This window comes from Cetorhinus maximus, chromosome 12 (assembly GCF_964194155.1).
Source record: "Cetorhinus maximus chromosome 12, sCetMax3.hap1.1, whole genome shotgun sequence".
NCBI classification, from domain to species: Eukaryota; Metazoa; Chordata; class Chondrichthyes; order Lamniformes; family Cetorhinidae; genus Cetorhinus; species Cetorhinus maximus.
This window is the reverse complement of record NC_135890.1, coordinates 110,091,303-110,109,776: the sequence shown is the minus strand read 5'-3', so window position 1 is coordinate 110,109,776 and position 18,474 is coordinate 110,091,303. Positions and strand designations below refer to the sequence as shown.

The 18,474-nt window shown below is 40.7% G+C and overlaps 1 protein-coding gene across 1 annotated transcript in view; it reads left to right on the top strand.

Annotated features, from left to right (window-relative positions):
- Positions 1-18,474, top strand: part of LOC144687862 (protein phosphatase Slingshot homolog 1-like) — a 123,106-nt gene that overhangs the window by 34,797 nt on the left and 69,835 nt on the right. The window contains exons 3-4 of the mRNA XM_078554412.1: positions 938-1,038; positions 17,808-17,872. Of these exons, the coding sequence (XP_078410538.1) occupies positions 938-1,038; positions 17,808-17,872 (166 nt within the window). The remainder of the gene's footprint in view (positions 1-937; positions 1,039-17,807; positions 17,873-18,474) is intronic.

Sequence of the window (18,474 nt, the reverse complement as noted above, 5' to 3'; positions counted from 1 at the left end):
GCAGGTTTTAAAACTATTTTTTAATAGATAACGTAAAATCTACTCTAAAACATGCTTTGCAATTAATTCACCTGTAAAACTTGGTTAATAACTAACAAATTTTGAAAATGTGTGTAGATATTGGGTGAGGACAGCAGCAGGCTTTGGCTGTGACTAGCACCTGATAATGGTGTAAAGTAGTTGAATTATAATGGCTGATTCCGACAGTCTATTTCTCTGATACAATCCCAGTTTGAACCCAGAGACAACCTTGCCACAACACATTGAATTATTTAGCCTCAACAAACCTAGTGATCAAGAGCTTATTTACTTGATTTGCATGTATGTGTTAATTATATTTAATGAACACTTGCTGTCATCTATTTCAACTGAGAACAATATCTTATATCTGTAGCCATTCTGCTAGTGATGTAGGAGAACTCTGGCTCGGCAGGATGCAAGTTCCCTTCGGTCATCTAGCTGCTAGCAGCATTCAAGGTCTCCCTATTTGCAAGTACTGCTACATTCCAGAAAATGATCCTTTTTCTAAGTGAATCTTCTGATTTCAGCTAGTTACAGGCTAGACTGTTTTTTATAAATAACAATGAATAATAAAGCAGAGAATAAGCTTTTGTCCTCACGGTTTCATTTGTTCTCAGTTTGTAATCAAAAAAGACAACTTTAGGCAACATAAATTGCAATTACACCTTACAACACTCCTTACAATACATCATCTTCTCCAGTAAAAGTGCATTTTGACACTCAGGAAGAATACCTATTTAAACAAGGTACCAGTGAGCAATTGGCACTGTGGGCCTGTAAACCAGCAAGAGCAGATGCCTTTAGGAAAGAAATAGGGAAGAAAGACAGCAATAAATTTAATGTAGATTAATTACATGAAACTGTGCATTTTTTAGTAATTTCTCTGACCTTTGTTTTTGTTCCGTCTCTTATACAGCCTCAGTGACAGTTTCTTCACAGTAAAGGGTGCAGCACTTTTTCTACAGCAGGGAAACAGCCCACAGGTCCCACGATGTTACCATCAGCACACATATGCAGGTGAGCAGTCTAAGGTCAAAACTCTCCTAAATGCCACTTGAGGTAAACAGGTGCTTGGCTCATTAAGTGATTAATACTGAGATTTTCTACGATAATTCATTTAGATATGCTTTCTTTTCAGTACACAGATAATACAGATCTGATTAAGCTGTTCAATTTCACTTAAGTGAGAGGAGCAGTCTAAAGGTGTTCAAAGAACTGTTTGGAAAAATAAAATCATAGGAATGACTGGAAATTCCAGGCCAATAAGTTAATAGAGGAGATTTGATTCGATGTGAGCTACCCCTTACAGAGCGATGAAGGAGTGTGTCCTTAATCCATTCCTAAAGTTTTCAGAAGAAAGGAGTAGGCTATTCAGCCTTCAGATGTGATTCTTTATTTAATTAGATCGTGGCTGATCTGTACTTGGACTCAGTTTACCTGTCCTTGAGCCATATCCTTTGATAGCCTTACCTAATAAAAATCTATCGCTCTCAGTCATGAAACTTTCAATTGATTCAGCATTCACAGCCTTTTGAGAAAGCAAGTTCTAGATTTCTCTTTCAAAATATGGATTCTAATTTCACTCATATGTCTGAGTCCTAATTTTAAAATTACACTCTCTTTTTCTGGATTTCTCCACCAGAGGAAATAGTTTCTCTGTACTTAGTGAATCTTTTTACCACTTTTAACACTTCTCTAACCTCATCTGCAAAATGTATTGCAACTGTGCTGGCAGTATAATTGGGCGGGGAGGGGCATTATGTCTTGATGTGTTTCTTTATAATTAAAAAGGCAGAAAACAAAACAGTGTGATTATTTGTAGTGTAGATTTGGAGAAGTTTGAGTCATTTCCATAATCACTGGCTATAAATGAGAGATGAATTTGTTCACTAGAATTTCAGTACAATGAAATTGTAAAACAGAATTTACAATTGTGATGGAATCTGTGGTTTCAAAGCTTGTAGTTTTTGAGACAGTTGAAAAGGGAAACTAATTCTTCCAGTTGCTAAGGAAAGTAAGACTGAAACTGAGAATGGAAACCAAAACGTCTGGGGCGACTGAAACGTGATTGAAACCACATAAAAGGACACAGAGCCATCAGAGTTCAGTTGATAATGATTCCAATGGTGCAATACAGGTGGGCTAGATCCAGGCACTAAGAATAGGCAAATATGCAGTTGCTGTGACTGTTTCTGTTGTTTGAAAATAACATTGGTGAATCCATATCAACCAGACTGTCTTAAGCAGGGTTGAGGAAGTTTTTGGTGAAGACTGTGCCCTTGGGACTTGGTTGGTTGTGCACTGCTATCGGCTGGGGATCAGACTAAATTCTGGAAGAAGTGTAGTTGAAATTCTTTTTGAGGAAGACAGAATTTTGAAGAACATTGTGACTGAGATTGATGATATCTAGGCTGAGTGGACTGCAAAGCCAATTTGTAAGATCTCTGTTAGTTGTATCTGCCACTTATTGTGTAATTTATAGTTCATAATCATTAAGGCAAGGCCAGTGGTAGATGCTGAGTTGTTCAAATCCCCAGAGATAAACTTGAGACAACTGCCACAGCTATTTCTTTAAATTGTATGTTTTGAGCTGTGGGCTTTGAATTCAGTAGTAATAAGACCACTAAGCCTTATAGGTTTTTTACAAAACTAGATTGAACATTTATTAACAAGAAAAATTATTTTTAAACGTAGACATATGACTACAAATTACTACTATAATAACTTCTAAATCCCCTACTTAACCTGACTCCCAGTTACATTTTCATTAAGGTAACAGTAAGACACAGATTTTAAAAGACCCAGGCAAGGTGACACACAATACCCTGAACCAGTCAAATTCAAAGTGAGTTTTCTTAACTTCACTTGTGTGAAGACAGCAGCTTGAGGCATAGATGCTGAAGGCTTTTCACACTTGTTAGATCTTAAAAATGTCTACCCTTACATACAGCCTTCGCTCCTTTATACATATTTTCCCCTTTGAATGCAAATACCCATTGTTTCACTATGTCTTTGGACTTTATCCTTCTGATCATAACAAATTAGCATAGTACCCATTTCCCAGTAATCTTTGGGAAAAATAAACACACTTTTTAAACTTTGCCTGGGTAGGTGACACATTTCACCCATCCTTTGAAAACAATCTAGTCTGGTTTATTTAAAAATACAACAGTTCCCTTGAAACCTATGTTTACCTACTTAACATTTCAAACCTAGCTCATCTCCTAAAACATCAAAGCCTTCAGATCAGCCAATTTTAATCCAATTAAGTCTCTCTCTCTCTTATTATCTCTCACTTACTCACTCTCTCTCTCTCTCTCACACACACTCTCTCTCTCACACACACACACACACACACACACACACAATTGTACAATAAATTCCAATAACATTGAGAATTATTATACCTTCCTGACACCCCCATCCTTATTTTTAAAAAATGAACTATCGTAATTTAAAAAGACGACTTCATTTTATTAACCCATCTTATACTATCTCCTTTACTTAGCTATATACTAACACTATTACATTACCAGATACATGCATTAACATAATATATATATACACAAATCCTTCATATCAACAGAAATCATTTCAGTTCAGTATCCAGGTTTTAAACGTCCAAGTTTCCCTTTAAGCTCCAATTCTTGATAATGTTTCTGCAATCTCATTTCTATACCCAAATGGGATAACAATCTGATGCACCACCCTCTAGCTTGCATTTGCTGAAACATGATAAGGCCTCCATTTTCTCATTAAAACATTACCCTTAAGGTAATAACATTCTGGAATACATTTTGCCTCTGTTTCTGAGTAAGCTGTCAGATATAAAAGTTGTATTTGCAAATCCTTTTTCTGTAATTCCACTAGCCTCTTTGAGTTAAACACTTCAACTGAATTATCTTCCAGCCTTTCTTCCTGAACAACCTTATTAAACAGGGTGTCAGCTAATTGGATTTCCACACCTTCTCCCTGCCTTTGAACTTCCTGTTCTTCTTGTTTCAACCTATGAGCCTGTGATCTCGTTATCGCAAAATCTCGAAACAATCCTGGATGCTCTCTCTGTAACACTTCTACAGGCTGCTCAACTACCATAGGCATCATCCACATTTGTGACCTAGCTATATACCCAAAATAAATTGAACCTCTGAAATGGGCAATTTTTCCACGACAGCAACAAACACTTACTCTTTAAATTTACCTTCCCCAATGGAATAGGTTTAGCATCTCTATGAACCCTACTTATTATCACCTGTTCCTGCTATACTCCCTCTGAACAACAAATGTCACTATCCCACAACATTAAGGATTGACTAGCCCCTGTGTCTCTTTAGATTTTAACATCTTTACCTACTCCACCCTATACACGTGGACATACTTTCCCTTCAGACACAAAATCTTTAAACATTTCTGCAACCTGCTCCTCTGAATTCTTTGGGGTAAATTGTGAACATATTCCCACTTATTTACCTTTCACCGATTTTCCGTTTTACTTGTACACAAACCACTGTTTTTTCCTGTGCCTGAACCTCAGAACCTTTTGCCTCCAGAACTTTTCTGCACCCCTGTAATTGCAGCAGATTTTCCCTGCAATTTCCAGCACACAGATTTCATATGTCCAACTTTATTACAATGAAAACGCCTCAATTTTTGAATGCCATTTCTACCCTCAGTACCTTTCTTTTAATTCTGAGAAAAAACTTCCTGTGAATTTCCACCTACTCCTCCTCTTCCCTGACTACCCCACCTTCCTTTCACCATCCCACTTTCTATCCTTTTCTGATTTAAAAGGTTGACAAAAAAGGTTTAGCTCTATGAACTAACTCATAATCCTCAGCTATCTCTGCTTCTTGTCTTACCATTTGAACCCTTTGTTCCTCCACATGAATTCTCACTACCGAAGGGATTGAATCTTTAAATTCTTCCGAAAGAATTACTCCTCTAAGAGCTGCATATGTTATCTCTATCTTTAATGCCCGTATCCGCTGGTCAAAATTACTTTGTTTCACTTTTTCAAACTTAATATAAGTTTGCCTAGGCTGTTTTCTAGTATTCCTAAATTTCTGCCTGTATGCCTCAGGAACCAACTCATATGCATTCCAAATAGCTTTTTTTAACCACTTCATAATTCACCAACATTTCTTCTGACAGTGGAGCATAAACCCCATGTGCTGTACCCACCAACCTGGATTGTAAGAACAATGTCCAGTTTTCCTGTGGCCATTTCATCTGTTTATCATCTCAAATGAAATAAAGAATGCTTCCACATGTCTTTCCTCAAACTTTGGAAGAGCTTGTACAAATTTAAACATCTCTGCACTGGGTTTTAGGGTAAAGATTTTTTCCTCATAAGAACTTTCCTCAGAATCTGAGATCTCTTTTTTAACTTCCAGCCTTTTAAGCTGGTATGCCCTTTCTCTTTCCTTCTCTCTTTCCCTTGCCTCTCTTTCTTTATCTTTCTCTCTTGCCTAGAATTCCAGTTCCAGCTTCTTTTCTTTCTCGTGTCATTTCACTTGCTCCCTTTGAAATGCCCTGTCTTTTTTCTGCTGCCTCTAGCTCCAGTTTTTTCATTTCCAATTATTTTTCCTTTTCGTTTGCCTCTAGTTCATGTTTTCTCCGTTCCTTTGTTTGTTCAAATTCAAGCCTCTTCATTTTTAACTGATGTCTCACTACCTCCAGCTATGACTCACTAGTGCCAGGTATCACTTCAAACTTTAAATGCTGTGCTAAACCTTCAATTATATCTGTTTCCTTTGCTGCTGCAGGTAACCACAATTGTACTTTATCTGCTACTTCCATTAACTTAACTTTGGCTGGTTTACAACGGGTAAATAAAGTTATAACTTCAACTCCCAAATAAGTCTGAGCAACTGCCAAAGCCATATTGCAGTCTCACCTCTTTTTTAAAAAAAAAACCTCACACCAACTCCTGAATTTAAAGAGCTTCTGATTTTTGTAACCTTAAGATACACCAACTCCAAACCAATCAAGGAATTTCAAATATATCTTGCAAAGAGCCCCCAACTATGTCATGGCACAGCCGATAGTAAATGCTGAGTTGTTCAAATCCCAGAGGGAAACTTGAAACAATTACCACATCTATTTTTTCAATTTGTATATTTCGAGATGGGGCTTTGAATTCAGTTGTAATAAGACCACTGAGCCTTAAAGGTTTTTACAAAACTCGATTAAGCATTTATTAACAAGAAAAATTATTTTTAAACATAGACATATGTCTACAAATTACTACTATAATAACTTCTAAATCTCCTACTTAATCTGTCTCCCAGTTACATTTTTATTAAGGCAACAGTAAGACGCACAGATTTTAAAAGACCCAGGCAATGTGACACACAATACCCTGAACCAGTCGAATTCAAAGTGAGTTTTCTTAACTTCAGTTCTGTGAAGACAGCAGCTTGAGGCATAGATGCTGAAGGCTTTTCACACTTGTTAGGTCTTAGAATCCCTGGCCTTACAGCCTTTGCTCCTTTATACACATTTTCCCCTTTGAATGCAAATACCCATTGTTTCACTATGTTTTTGGACTTTACCCTTCTGATCGTAAAAATTTAGCATAGAACCATTTTACCAGTAATCTTTGGGAAAAATAAACACCCTGTTTCTAAACTTCTCACGGCTAGATTACACATTTTTCCCCTCCTTTGAAAACAATCTAGTCTGGTTTATTTAAAAATGCAAATGTTCCCTTGACACCTATGTTTACCTACTTCACATTTCAAACCTGGTGCATCTCCTAAAACAGCAAGGCCTTCAGACCAGCTGCCTTTAATCCACTTAAGTCTTTCTCTTTCTCCATACCACTATTTTACAATAAATTCCAATAAAATTGAAAAATATTATATCTTCCTGATGTTAATTCCTGTTTAACTTATGTTGATTCTGGGTTTTTAGAATATAGGTGGTTACCTAAAATAGTATTTAGTGTTTGCTTTGTTTTGCTGTAACCTGTGGAATCTTGTGGCTTCATTCCTTCAGTAAATAACTGGGGTTTTGGATTTCTTCTTTTGATGTAGTAAAATGTCCCAAGATGCTTCACAGGAGTGCTATCAGACAAAACTTGATCCAATAAAGGACACATTAGGACAGTCAACTAAAAGCATGGTGAAAGAGAGAAGTTTTAAGATGGGTTGTAAAAGAGGAGAGAAAGGGGGAGAAGTGGAGAAATTTGGGGAAGGAATCCAGAGTTTAGGACCTAGACAGCTAAAGGCTGTCTCCAATGGTGGGATGAAGCAAGTGGGCATGGACAAGAGGCCAAAATTGGAGCAACATAGAAATCTTAGAGGGCTGCAGAGCGGAAGGAATTACGGAGATATGGAAGGGCAAGGCTGTCAAGTTGATTTGAACACAACGAGAATTTCAAATTGGGGACAAACAGGGATCGGGAGCTAACGCAAAAACAGGGGTGATGGGGAAACCTGATGGTGCAAGTTAGGATAAGTGCAACAGAGTTTTGAGTGCGCTTAAGTTTATGGAGGATGGAAGATGGGGCTGGCCACGAGGGCCTTGGAATAGTCGAGTCTGGAAGCAACAAAAATACAAATGAGATTTCAGGAGCAGATGGGCAGCAATGGACAATATTACGGAGGTGGAAGTAATGTTGTTCTTCATTGCAGAGAAGATATGTGACCAAAACAAAAACAGAATTACCTGGAAAAACTCAGCAAGTCTGGCAGCATCTGTGGAGAAGAAAAGAGTTGACATTTCGAGTCCAATGACCCTTCAACAGAACTGAGTATAGTTAGGAGAGGGGTGAAATATAAGCTGGTTTAAGGTGGGGGGGCAGGGAGAGAGAAGTTGAGGGTGGGGTGGTTGTAGGGACAAGCAAGCAGTGATAGGAGCAGAGAATCAAAAGATGTCACAGACAAAAGGATCAAAGAGGTGTTGAAGGTGGTGATATTATCTAAGAGAATGTGCTAATTAAGAATGGATGGCAGGACACTCAAGGTACAGCTCTAGTGGGAGTGGGGTGGAAAGATTGACAAGGTATTAGTTGTAGATTTAAAAATAATGGAAATAGGTGGGAAAAGAAAAATCTATATAAATTATTGAAAAATAACAAAAGGGAGGGGGAAGGAATGGGGTGGGGATGGGGGGAGGGAGTTTAAGATCTAAAGTTGTTGTCCACCAATATCCATTACAAGCCTACCGACTCCCACAGCTACCTCGACTACAGCTCCTCACAACCCGCTTCCTGTAAGGACTCCATCCCATTCTCTCAGTTCCTTCGCCTCCGTCGCATCTGTTCTGATGACGCTACCTTCAAAAACAGTTCCTCTGACATGTCCTCCTTCTTTAACCGAGGTTTTCCACCCACCGTCGTTGACAGGGCCCTCAACTGTGTCCGGCCCATCTCCCGCGCATCCGCCCTCACACCTTCTCCTCCCTCCCAGAAACACGATAGGGTCCCCCTTGTCCTCACTTATCACCCCACCAGCCTCCGCATTCAAAGGATCATCCTCCGCCATTTCCGCCAACTCCAGCATGATGCCACCACCAAACACATCTTCCATTCATCCCCCCGGCGGCATTCCGTAGGGATCGTTCCCTCCGGGACACCCTGGTCCACTCCTCCATCACCCCCTACTCCTCAACCCCCACCTATGGCACCTCCCCATGCCCACGCAGAAGATGCAACACCTGCCCCTTCACTTCCTCTCTCCTCACCGTCCAAGGGCCCAAACACTCCTTTCAAGTGAAGCAGCATTTCACTTGCATTTCCCCTAACTTAGTCTACTGCATTCGTTGCTCCCAATGTGGTCTCCTTTACATTGGAGAGACCAAACGCAAACTGGGCGACCGCTTTGCAGAACACCTGTGGTCTGTCCGCAAGAAAGACCCAAACCTCCCTGTCGCTTGCCATTTTAACACTCCACCCTGCTCTCTTGCCCACATGTCTGTCCTTGGCTTGCTGCATTGTTCCAGTGAAGCCCAACGCAAACTGGAGGAACAGCACCTCATCTTCCGACTAGGCACTTTACAGCCTTCCGGGCTGAATATTGAATTCAACAACTTTAGATCTTAAACTCCCTCCCCCCATCCCCACCCCATTTCTTCCCCCTCCCTTTTGTTTTTTTCAATAATTTATATAGATTTTTCTTTTCCCACCTATTTCCATTTTTTAAAAATCTACAACTAATACCTTGTCAATCTTTCCACCCCACTCCCACTAGAGCTGTACCTTGAGTGTCCTGCCATCCATTCTTAATTAGCACATTCTCTTAGTTAATATCACCACCTTCAACACCTCTTTGATCCTTTTGTCTGTGACATCTTTTGATTCTCTGCTCCTATCACTGCTTGCTTGTCTCTACAACCACCCCACCCTCAACTTCTCTCCCCCCGCCCCCCACCTTAAACCAGCTTATATTTCACCCCTCTCCTAACTATACTCAGTTCTGTTGAAGGGTCATTGGACTCGAAACGTCAACTCTTTTCTTCTCCACCAATGCTGCCAGACCTGCTGAGTTTTTCCAGGTAATTCTGTTTTTGTTTTGGATTTCCAGCATCCGCAGTAGTTTTTTGTTTTTAAGATATGTGACCAGATGCTCAGATCAAAGCAAATACGATGCTGAGGTTATGAACAATCTGGTTTCAATGTGGGATGGTGGGGGGGGACAGAATTGATGTTGAGAGGCAAAGGCTTCAGACTTACTAATATTTAATTACTGCCTATGAATAAAAGTGTGAGGAGTCAGAAGATGAGTTACTTCTGCAGAATACCTAGCCTCTGACCTGTATTTGTGCCTGGTCCAGTTAAGCTTCTGCTAAAACAATCAATAATCTAAAACGTTCAAACTTGTTAAAGAGTAACTAAAGCCAAGTGGTGTAGCCATCCCTTTTGTTGCATTATTCTGTTTCCTGGCAGATTTTACTGAGATCCTGCTGCTTATATTTAAACATTTGTCTTGGTTCTGTTAGACCTTTTGGATTACTAAAATAGTTATCCTGGAAACGATGGGTGAGAGCTACTAGTAACTAAAATTAAGTAATTCTGTTTTCATTATTTGGCATTACAAGGTTTTTAACCAATATTTTGTGGCTCTCATTCCATATTTCTATCCACTAGTCCTCTGAAGCAGAAAATTAATGATCTAATATATAATCTACAAAGCTACTTCCTATAATCGAAGTCTCTGATTTACAGAGATTAAATGTCAAATTTTGTTTTTTATTACATGGAAGTCGCATTTTTTCTGATATGTTGAGAATATTTTCCTTTTTCCACACACGTGATTTGCTTATCCCTAACTCTTGAGAAAATTTTGTGGCTCTTAACATTAGAGCAACATTTAAAAATGCTTTTGTTTGAGTAATGTCTGTCGAAAAATGGAGATAAAATTGAGCTAATGCAGCGGAAAGACAAACATGATATCACTTATGATAATTGCAGATCAGAGGACATTGACATTTGAGCCAAGGATAAATCGAGATGTTTTGCAATGTTTATTCATGCAGTGTGTGTGAAGATATTGATTGTGCAATTATCTTTGCCTTCCCCAGCTTAAATGTACTGTAGACAATTATATAACTATACAGTCTGGCTGTGATCAGCTACCATAAGACCAAGAATTGGTTGGTTTAGTTCATTATCACATTGCAGTGCATTTGTACCGTAAGCTCTAAAATGTATATTTTGAAATAGGATGGAAAAAGTAATAATAGGCGACATTTTCCTTTTAATTTGAAGGAAATCTCTTAATAGCAGCACCATTTCCAAGACTAAAAACAGAAATGTGACTTTCCTTCATTTGTGTTTGGATCCCAGCAAGTTTTCAGGTGTCATTAAATGAATCCTTTCAATAACAGCTATTATAACAACTTGTTTTTATATAGCACCTTTAATGTAATAACATTTCCCCGGGTACTTCATAGGAACAATCGTAAAACCAAATTTAACACTGGACCATGTACGGCGACATTAGGGCAAATGGCCAAAAGCTTGGTCAAAGAAGTAGATTTTAAGAAGCATCTTAAAAGGAGGAAAGAGGGGTAGTGAGGTGGAGAGGTTTAGGGATGGAATCCCAGATGTAGAGATCTAGGCAGCTAAAGACATGGCCACCAATGGTGGAGCAATTAAAATCAAGGATGCTCAAGAGGCCAGAGACAGGTGAGTGCTGACAGCTGAGTGTTATGGGGCTGAAAAAGATTACAGAGAAAGACTGAAAGACTATTGCAGACTGCTAGAATTGTATGACAGAACTAGACAAGGGAGCTTAAATTAGGATGATTGAACAATGTGACCGAACTATTCAACACAGCTGTTAATCGAGTCATTTTCAATCCAGCTGCCTGCCCCTTTTCCACAGTTGTGTCCGCCCCGGGCGTCTCTGAGGAGGGAATACATAGTTCCACTGATATGCTTGAGATTTTCTATGACTGGTGGGTACAGGGAGGACTGGAATATATAGTAGTTACAGGAAACAAAATTATAATTTGAAAAGTCTTTTATGTGAGTTTTGTCATTATTTACAAATTATTGTTGAGACCAACAACTGCATGTTAAGATAAAAGCAAAATACTGCGGATGCTGGAAATCTGAAACAAAAACAAAAATAGCTGGAAAAACTCAGCAGGTCTGACAGCATCTGCACAGAGGAACACAGTTAACATTTTGAATCTGGATGACTCTTCATCAGACTAAAGAAATATAGAAATGTGGTGAAATATAAGCTGGTAGAGGGGGGTGGGACGGGTAGAGCTGGATAGAGGGCCAGTGATAGGTGGAGGCAAAGAAGAGATTACCAGAGATGTCGTAGACAAAAGGACAAAGGGGTGTTGACGGTGGTGATATTATCTAAGGAATGTGCTAATGGTGACATTAAGGGTAGAAAGCAGGACAACCAAGCGGCAGATGGCCTTAGTGGGGGTGGGGTGGGGGGAAGATATCGAAATGGGCTAAAAGGTGGAGATAAAACGATAGATTTAAAAATAGGTGGAAAAAGAAAAATATATTTTTAAAATATATAAATTATTGGAAAAAGGGGGATCGGAAAGGGGGTGGGGATGGAGGAGAGAGTTCATGACGTGAAATTGTCGATTCAATATTAAGTCCGGAAGACTGTAAAGTGCCTAGTCGGAAGATGAGGTGCTGTTCCTCCAGTTTGCGTTGAGCTTCACTGGAACATTGCAGCAGGCCAAGGACGGACATGTGGGCATGAGAGCAGGGTGGTGTGTTGAAATGGCAAGCGACAGGGAGGTCTGGGTCATGCTTACGGACAGACCGAAGGTGTTCCGCAAAGTGGTCGCCTAGTCTGCGTTTGGTCTCTCCAATGTAGAGGAGACTGCATTGGGAGCAGCGAATGCAGTAGACTAAATTGAGGGAAGTGCAAGTGAAGCGCTGCTTAACTTGAAGGAAGTGTTTGGGCCCTTGGGCAGTGAGATGGGGGGAAGTAAAGGGGTAGGTGTTGCACCTTCTGCGGTTGCATGGGAAGGTGCCATGGGAGGGGATTGAGGTGTAGGGGGTGATGGAGGAGTGGACCAGGGTGTCCCGGAGGGAACGATCCCTGCGGAATGCCGCCGGGGGAGTGAAGGGAAGATGTGTTTGGTGATGGCATCACGCTGGAGTTGGTGGAAATGGCGGAGGATGATCCTTTGAATACAGAGGCTGGTGGGGTGATAAGTGAGGACATGGTTCTGGGAGGGAGAGAAAGGAGTGAGGGCAAATGTGCGGGAGATGGGCCGGACACAGTTGAGGGCCCTGTTAACCGCCGTGCGTGGAAAACCTCGGTTAAGGAAGAAGGAAGACATGTCAGAGGAACTGTTTTTGAAAGTGGCATCATCAGAACAGATGCAACGGAGGCGAAGGAACTGAGAGAATGGGATGGAGTCCTTACAGGAAGTGGGGTGTGAGGAGCTGTAGTCGAGGTAGCTGTGGGAGTCGGTAGGCTTGTAATGAATATTGCTGGACAGTCTATCACCAGAAATTGAGACAGAGAGGTCAAGGAAGGGGAGGGACGTGTCAGTGATGGACCATGTGAAAATGATGAAGGGGTGGAAATTGGAAGCAAAATTAATAAATTTTCCCAGGTCCAGACGAGAGCATGAGGCGGCACCGAATCAGTCATCGATGTACCAGAGAAAGAGTTATGGGAGGGGGCCTGAGTAGGACTGGAACAAGGAATGTTCCACATACCCCATAAAGAGGCAGGCATAACTGGGGCCCATGCGGGTACCCTTTTATTTGGAGGAAGTGAGACGAGTTTAAGGAGAAATTGTTCAGTGAGAGAACAAGTTCAGCCAGACGGAGGAGAGTAGTGATGGATGGGGATTGTGCGGGCCTCTGTTCGAGGAAGAAGCGGAGAGCCCTCAGACCATCCCGGTGGGGGACGGAGGTGTAGAGGGATTGGACGTCCATGGTGAAGAGGAGGTGGTTGGGGCCAGGGAACTGGAAATTGTTGATTGATGGAGGGCATCAGAGGAGTCGCGGATGTAGGCAGGAAGAGACTGGACAAGGGGAGAGAGAATGGAGTCAAGATAGCAAGAAATGAGTTCCGTGGGGCAGGAACAGGCTGACATGATCGGTCTGTCGGGACAGTTCTGTTTGTGGATTTTGGATAGGAGGTAGAAGCGGGCCGTCCGAGGAACTGCATGTTAAGCTTTACTTATAAAATTGCTGAAATTTGTTCATGAACGTTATAATAGGGGCAGAAGGTGAGAAGAGAGCAAAATATTGTCCAAATGTGCACTCCAGTTTTTAGACATTATTATAGTGTGTGTCTCAGACATAACTATAGTTCAAAGATTAATATGAAAGCTTAATCCTAAAGGTGTTGATACTTGAATAATTTGAGTCGATACTGATTAATAAATCCATCTGCGATAACAATTGTTTATTCATATTCCCTTGATTACTTAGTAGTTATAGGCACTGTGCACTAAGCAATATCATCTAGAAGGTCCCAGGTTCAATTATTAGCATAACCGAGTTAGCTGCTCTTCATTTTGTCAATGGTTGATGGCGTTATATTTAAACGAGGTAGCTGTTCACTAGGGAGTGGGAAAATCAGTTTCTGTTTACATTTATGATCACTAAGTGATTTCTGCTGGAAAATGCTATCTCTGAATGTGAAATGAGCGATCTAATAAACATACTGATGCATGAAGTGATGAATGTGGTTGAATACCCCGCTGGCATTCACTGCCTAGGATCACACATGAAAAATGACAAGTATGTTACCAGACATTCATTTAAAGAAACTCTTATACCAAGTTGCTGCAATTAAAATAGTTGGTGCTCTAGTTCAAATTAGATATAGTGGTGGCAAGAAAGATTACTTCAAGTAATGTTATGATTTTTTTCAAAATAATGTACGTGAGTAACATTTAAGTATTGCTCAAAAGTCAATTTATCGAAAAAAAAACCTTTAGCCAAGCATTTAATGATTACTGTTATGGCCAGGTGAGGAGTGGTAGAATGGCTCCACTCTCTGTCCACCTCTTGGTTGACCGGTGCTTACCAGTTCAGTGAGTGTTTAACTGTTCAAGTGCTGTGACTGTAAAAGGTGCACACAGACAGGTTTTCTTGTAAGTTTTAAAAGAAAAGGAAATATTTATTGTACTTAACACCTGATATGTAAAAATAATAAAAACAAACCTCCAACTCTCTCACAAGCATTCAAGAGGTTCACACACACAAGTAAGTTTTAAAGAGGGAGGGTAGGTTAAATTGTTTGAGACCTAAAAGAAAGTCACTCATATACGGATCCTGTAGATTGATGACTTGGAGGGTTTCAGGCTGGTTTCGGTAATCTTTCCAGATTTTGTCGAGTCAAAGCACTTAAAATATTGACTGACGATTTATGTCTTTTCTTCTGAAGCCAGCAGCTGCTTTGTTTACATTGAGGATGCTGCCTGGGATGATTGAGTGGTCAGATACAGGCGGGGCACAAGCTTGCAGAATGGCTGGAGAGAGGGAGGAACTACAAGTCCTCTTCTTGCAGTTACCCACTCAAGGTCTTTCTGGTCTCTGGCCCTGGAAAAGCAGTTTCTTAAACACTATCTCCTGCTACTGCACTAAAACAGGAAGTCGATGTTGCTGATATCATCATTGTGAGCATGGAACAGGAAGGCAGCACTGACTCCACGCCCTCAGCGCATGTATGGTGCCGCTGATGTCATCTTTATGCACCCATTGATCACTCGCCACCCACTTGCTCACCTCGTTCACCCCTCCACTCATCGCTCTGCTCGCCCCCTTCCGCTCCCAACCCTTGGCCTCTTCACTCGCCACTGCACTCGCTGCCTATAGACAGCAAGGGTAAAGGGCTGCAAGTGAGAGGGAGGCAGTGAGGGTTCAGGAGCAGGGTGGCCAGTGAGGCAGCGAACAGGGCAACAAGCAAGTTGCAAATACAATCTCAGGATTTTTAACTGATGCTTTGGGGTTCAATATTCTGTGAGGACTGCAATCCTTAATCATGTGAAAAGAAAAACACATTTTATTGATGTTGCACGTGTTTAAATATCTTTACATTGCTCAATATTATGGATGGTCCTATTCTTTTATGCAGACAGCTGCTGTGACAAGCAGTGGTGTCACAGGCACTGCGACTGCATGTCAGGTAAATGCACCTCCTGCAATTGCAGTGGCAGCAATCTTTCTTAAAAGAACTTGCTGTCTCTCCATGACTCTCCTTTGCAAGCTAGCCAGTTACCAAACGTGGTCATAACAAGCTCATGCCAGGTCCATTGTTTATAGTGATTAGATTAAAGTGGTCGGTGGGGCCCTCGTCTCAGCTGGGGTCCATTGTCCAAAGTGATTGAGTTTAATGGCTTGGTGCTCACCCACCTAAATAATTAGATTGTGTCTGAATGTCTTTGAGTAATTCAGGAGATGGCAATTCACACACATTTAAGCTTCTTGTCTCTGGTTGGCTACATCAAGATCCTGACTCCATTCTGATAGGCTTGTAAATTGCCAGGTGAAGTTAACTAAATGTTTGGCCATTTTGAGACCTGCTGTTTATGACACTTGAGTCTTTTTAAAACTTTGTTTGAGTGGGTTGAAGCCACAAAATATGTCATCTTTTGATATAAAACAGGGTTTTATAACAATTACTTGTTGAACAATTCCTTATTAATTTACTGACTTATATGAAAGACTTATGGATTGTCTCTCCCATGCCTGTAACTTGTTCCCCCTAACTATTAAGCATCAAGAAAATGGTGGTTATGTAACAGGGTGTCACATCTTCACCCTTGATCACTCTAAATAATATCCTACTGCAAGTGATTAGCAAATTCTGCTGCCTTGGGTCCACAATGACAGACAACCTGTCTCTTCATGCAGAACTCGAAATAGAGGAAGCAGCTACCACCTTTGACCGACTCATAAAATGTGTGTGGAATAACATCAAGCTGACTCCTAGGACCATGATGCTGGTTAATGAGGCCTGTGTTCTCAGCACCTTGTTGTATGGCTGTGAAACATGGGTAACTTGGAGGAAAGGAAGCTCAACAACTTTCATTTTCACTGTTTATGGCACATTCTGAGCATCTTGTGGAAGGACAAAATCATGATTGTGCCAGTCCTCTCAAAGCCAAGTCTCCCAAAGACATTGGCTCTCACCAAGCAGATGCAACTTCGTTGGCTGGATGATGATGTGTACCCAAGGATTTTCTGTATGCTGAGGTTTTAGGAGCCAGAAGATCAATGGGACGGCCAAAACTCCACTTCAAGGGTGCTTGCAAGCGCGAAATGAACAAAATTAACATTAAATTTTGCATCTGGGAGGCACAAACTGACCACAGAGGAAAATGGCGACATCACCCGTGGGCTGGTATGCACTGCCACGATGATCAGTGACTGCAGCAGCTTGGCGACCAGCACTAACACTGAAAACAACTACCCACAGCGACACATGATAACCACCTCATATGTGGCACTTGTGGCAGAACTTGCCTCTCATGGATTGGTCTCTTCAACCATCAGCAAAAATGCACCATCTGAAGCTACCCCATCTCCAACAGATTTGTTTTATTGCATGCCCATCATCTTATGTAAATGGTAGGATGCTGATGACAAATGAAATATTTACAGAGCCCTACAGTTTTTCATAGTAGAACACCATCCACTCCTTTTATTTTTCTGGTCGCCACAGATCCTACCTGCAATGTAACGCCTTTTTACTCAAGAATTGTTGTGAAAGTTTCTGTGAAACTTTGTCTAAGCTTCTGTTTTCTGTCTAAATTTACAGTTCTCCCTATGAAAAATCACAAGAAGACTATAAGCTGTCAAATCTTTCAGCGCCTCTTTCAGCACTTTATCTAGATGTATTGGTGATTTATTTTCTATTTCAAGCAAGCGTTATTTTATCCCTGGTATTAGAGGAATCTGCTGCATTTTCCTTTAAATGATTCAGTTAATCTTGTGATTTGTTTCAAATTAGAGATCAAAGTAAGTAGAAGTTGGATAAACAGATAACATCTATTGTAAACTAAGAATACTGCTTTTACCCCTCTACATGCATATAATTGAATTTTATCATTATTTGAAAATTTTGAGTTGTGCTTCCCTTTCCGTGATTTTTGTTCTGCCTACTCCCACTTTGTGATGATTATGCATAACGCAACATAACTTGGAGTGTCATGTGCCCACTCTGCATCAATATTTCATGGTGTAGCTAATCATAAACAAATGTCCTGTACCATGCCCTGTCCATTTTGTAGCTGTTCTTCCAAGATTTCACTAAAAGCCAATTTGAAATGAAAGATTAAAAAATATTTTAAATCGCTATGGTTTTCAAACAAAATCTTTTTTACTGCAGGAGATCTACAGCTACATCTTCAAGTGATGATCAACCACCTCCGCCCTGAAGACAGGATAAAGCTGGTAAGAGAAGCAAGAGACTGTGTCCTAACTTTTTTCCTTGATGAATGGAGTGACTGATGTGTGAAAACATCATGGGTATCCAAAGCAAGCTACTGAAATCCACGCTGGTAATAGCCAAAGCTTGGAAACCTCCATTGCGCACGGCTGCTGCTTGGGTTTCACATAGCTAAATCTGTACTGCTTATTGCGTCAGAGCACTGAAGTTCCTGTTACTTGCCAAGCAAGACCATCATGCCAATGTTAGCATACAAATTTGTTCGAATCTGAGTGTGATAAATTCCAGCCCTAATGATTGATCAATGTGTCCATGTCCTATTTTAATGAGTCAAGCTGACTGGTCAATCATAAAAGTCTCCTAAAGTCCTGTACACTGGCATCTGATTACAGTGCGTCAGTGAATGTTGATCCTGTTCCAATCTTCTATCACCAGGCATGTCAACCAAGAGTGGTTGCAGCACAGAAGGGGGCTATTCAGCCTGTTGTATCTGCCAGGCTTCTGCAAGAGCAATCACCTTATCACAGTCCCCAGCCCTTTCCCCATAGCCCTGCAAATCTTTTTCACTTCAGGTATTTATCCAATTCCCTTTTAAAAGCCATGATTG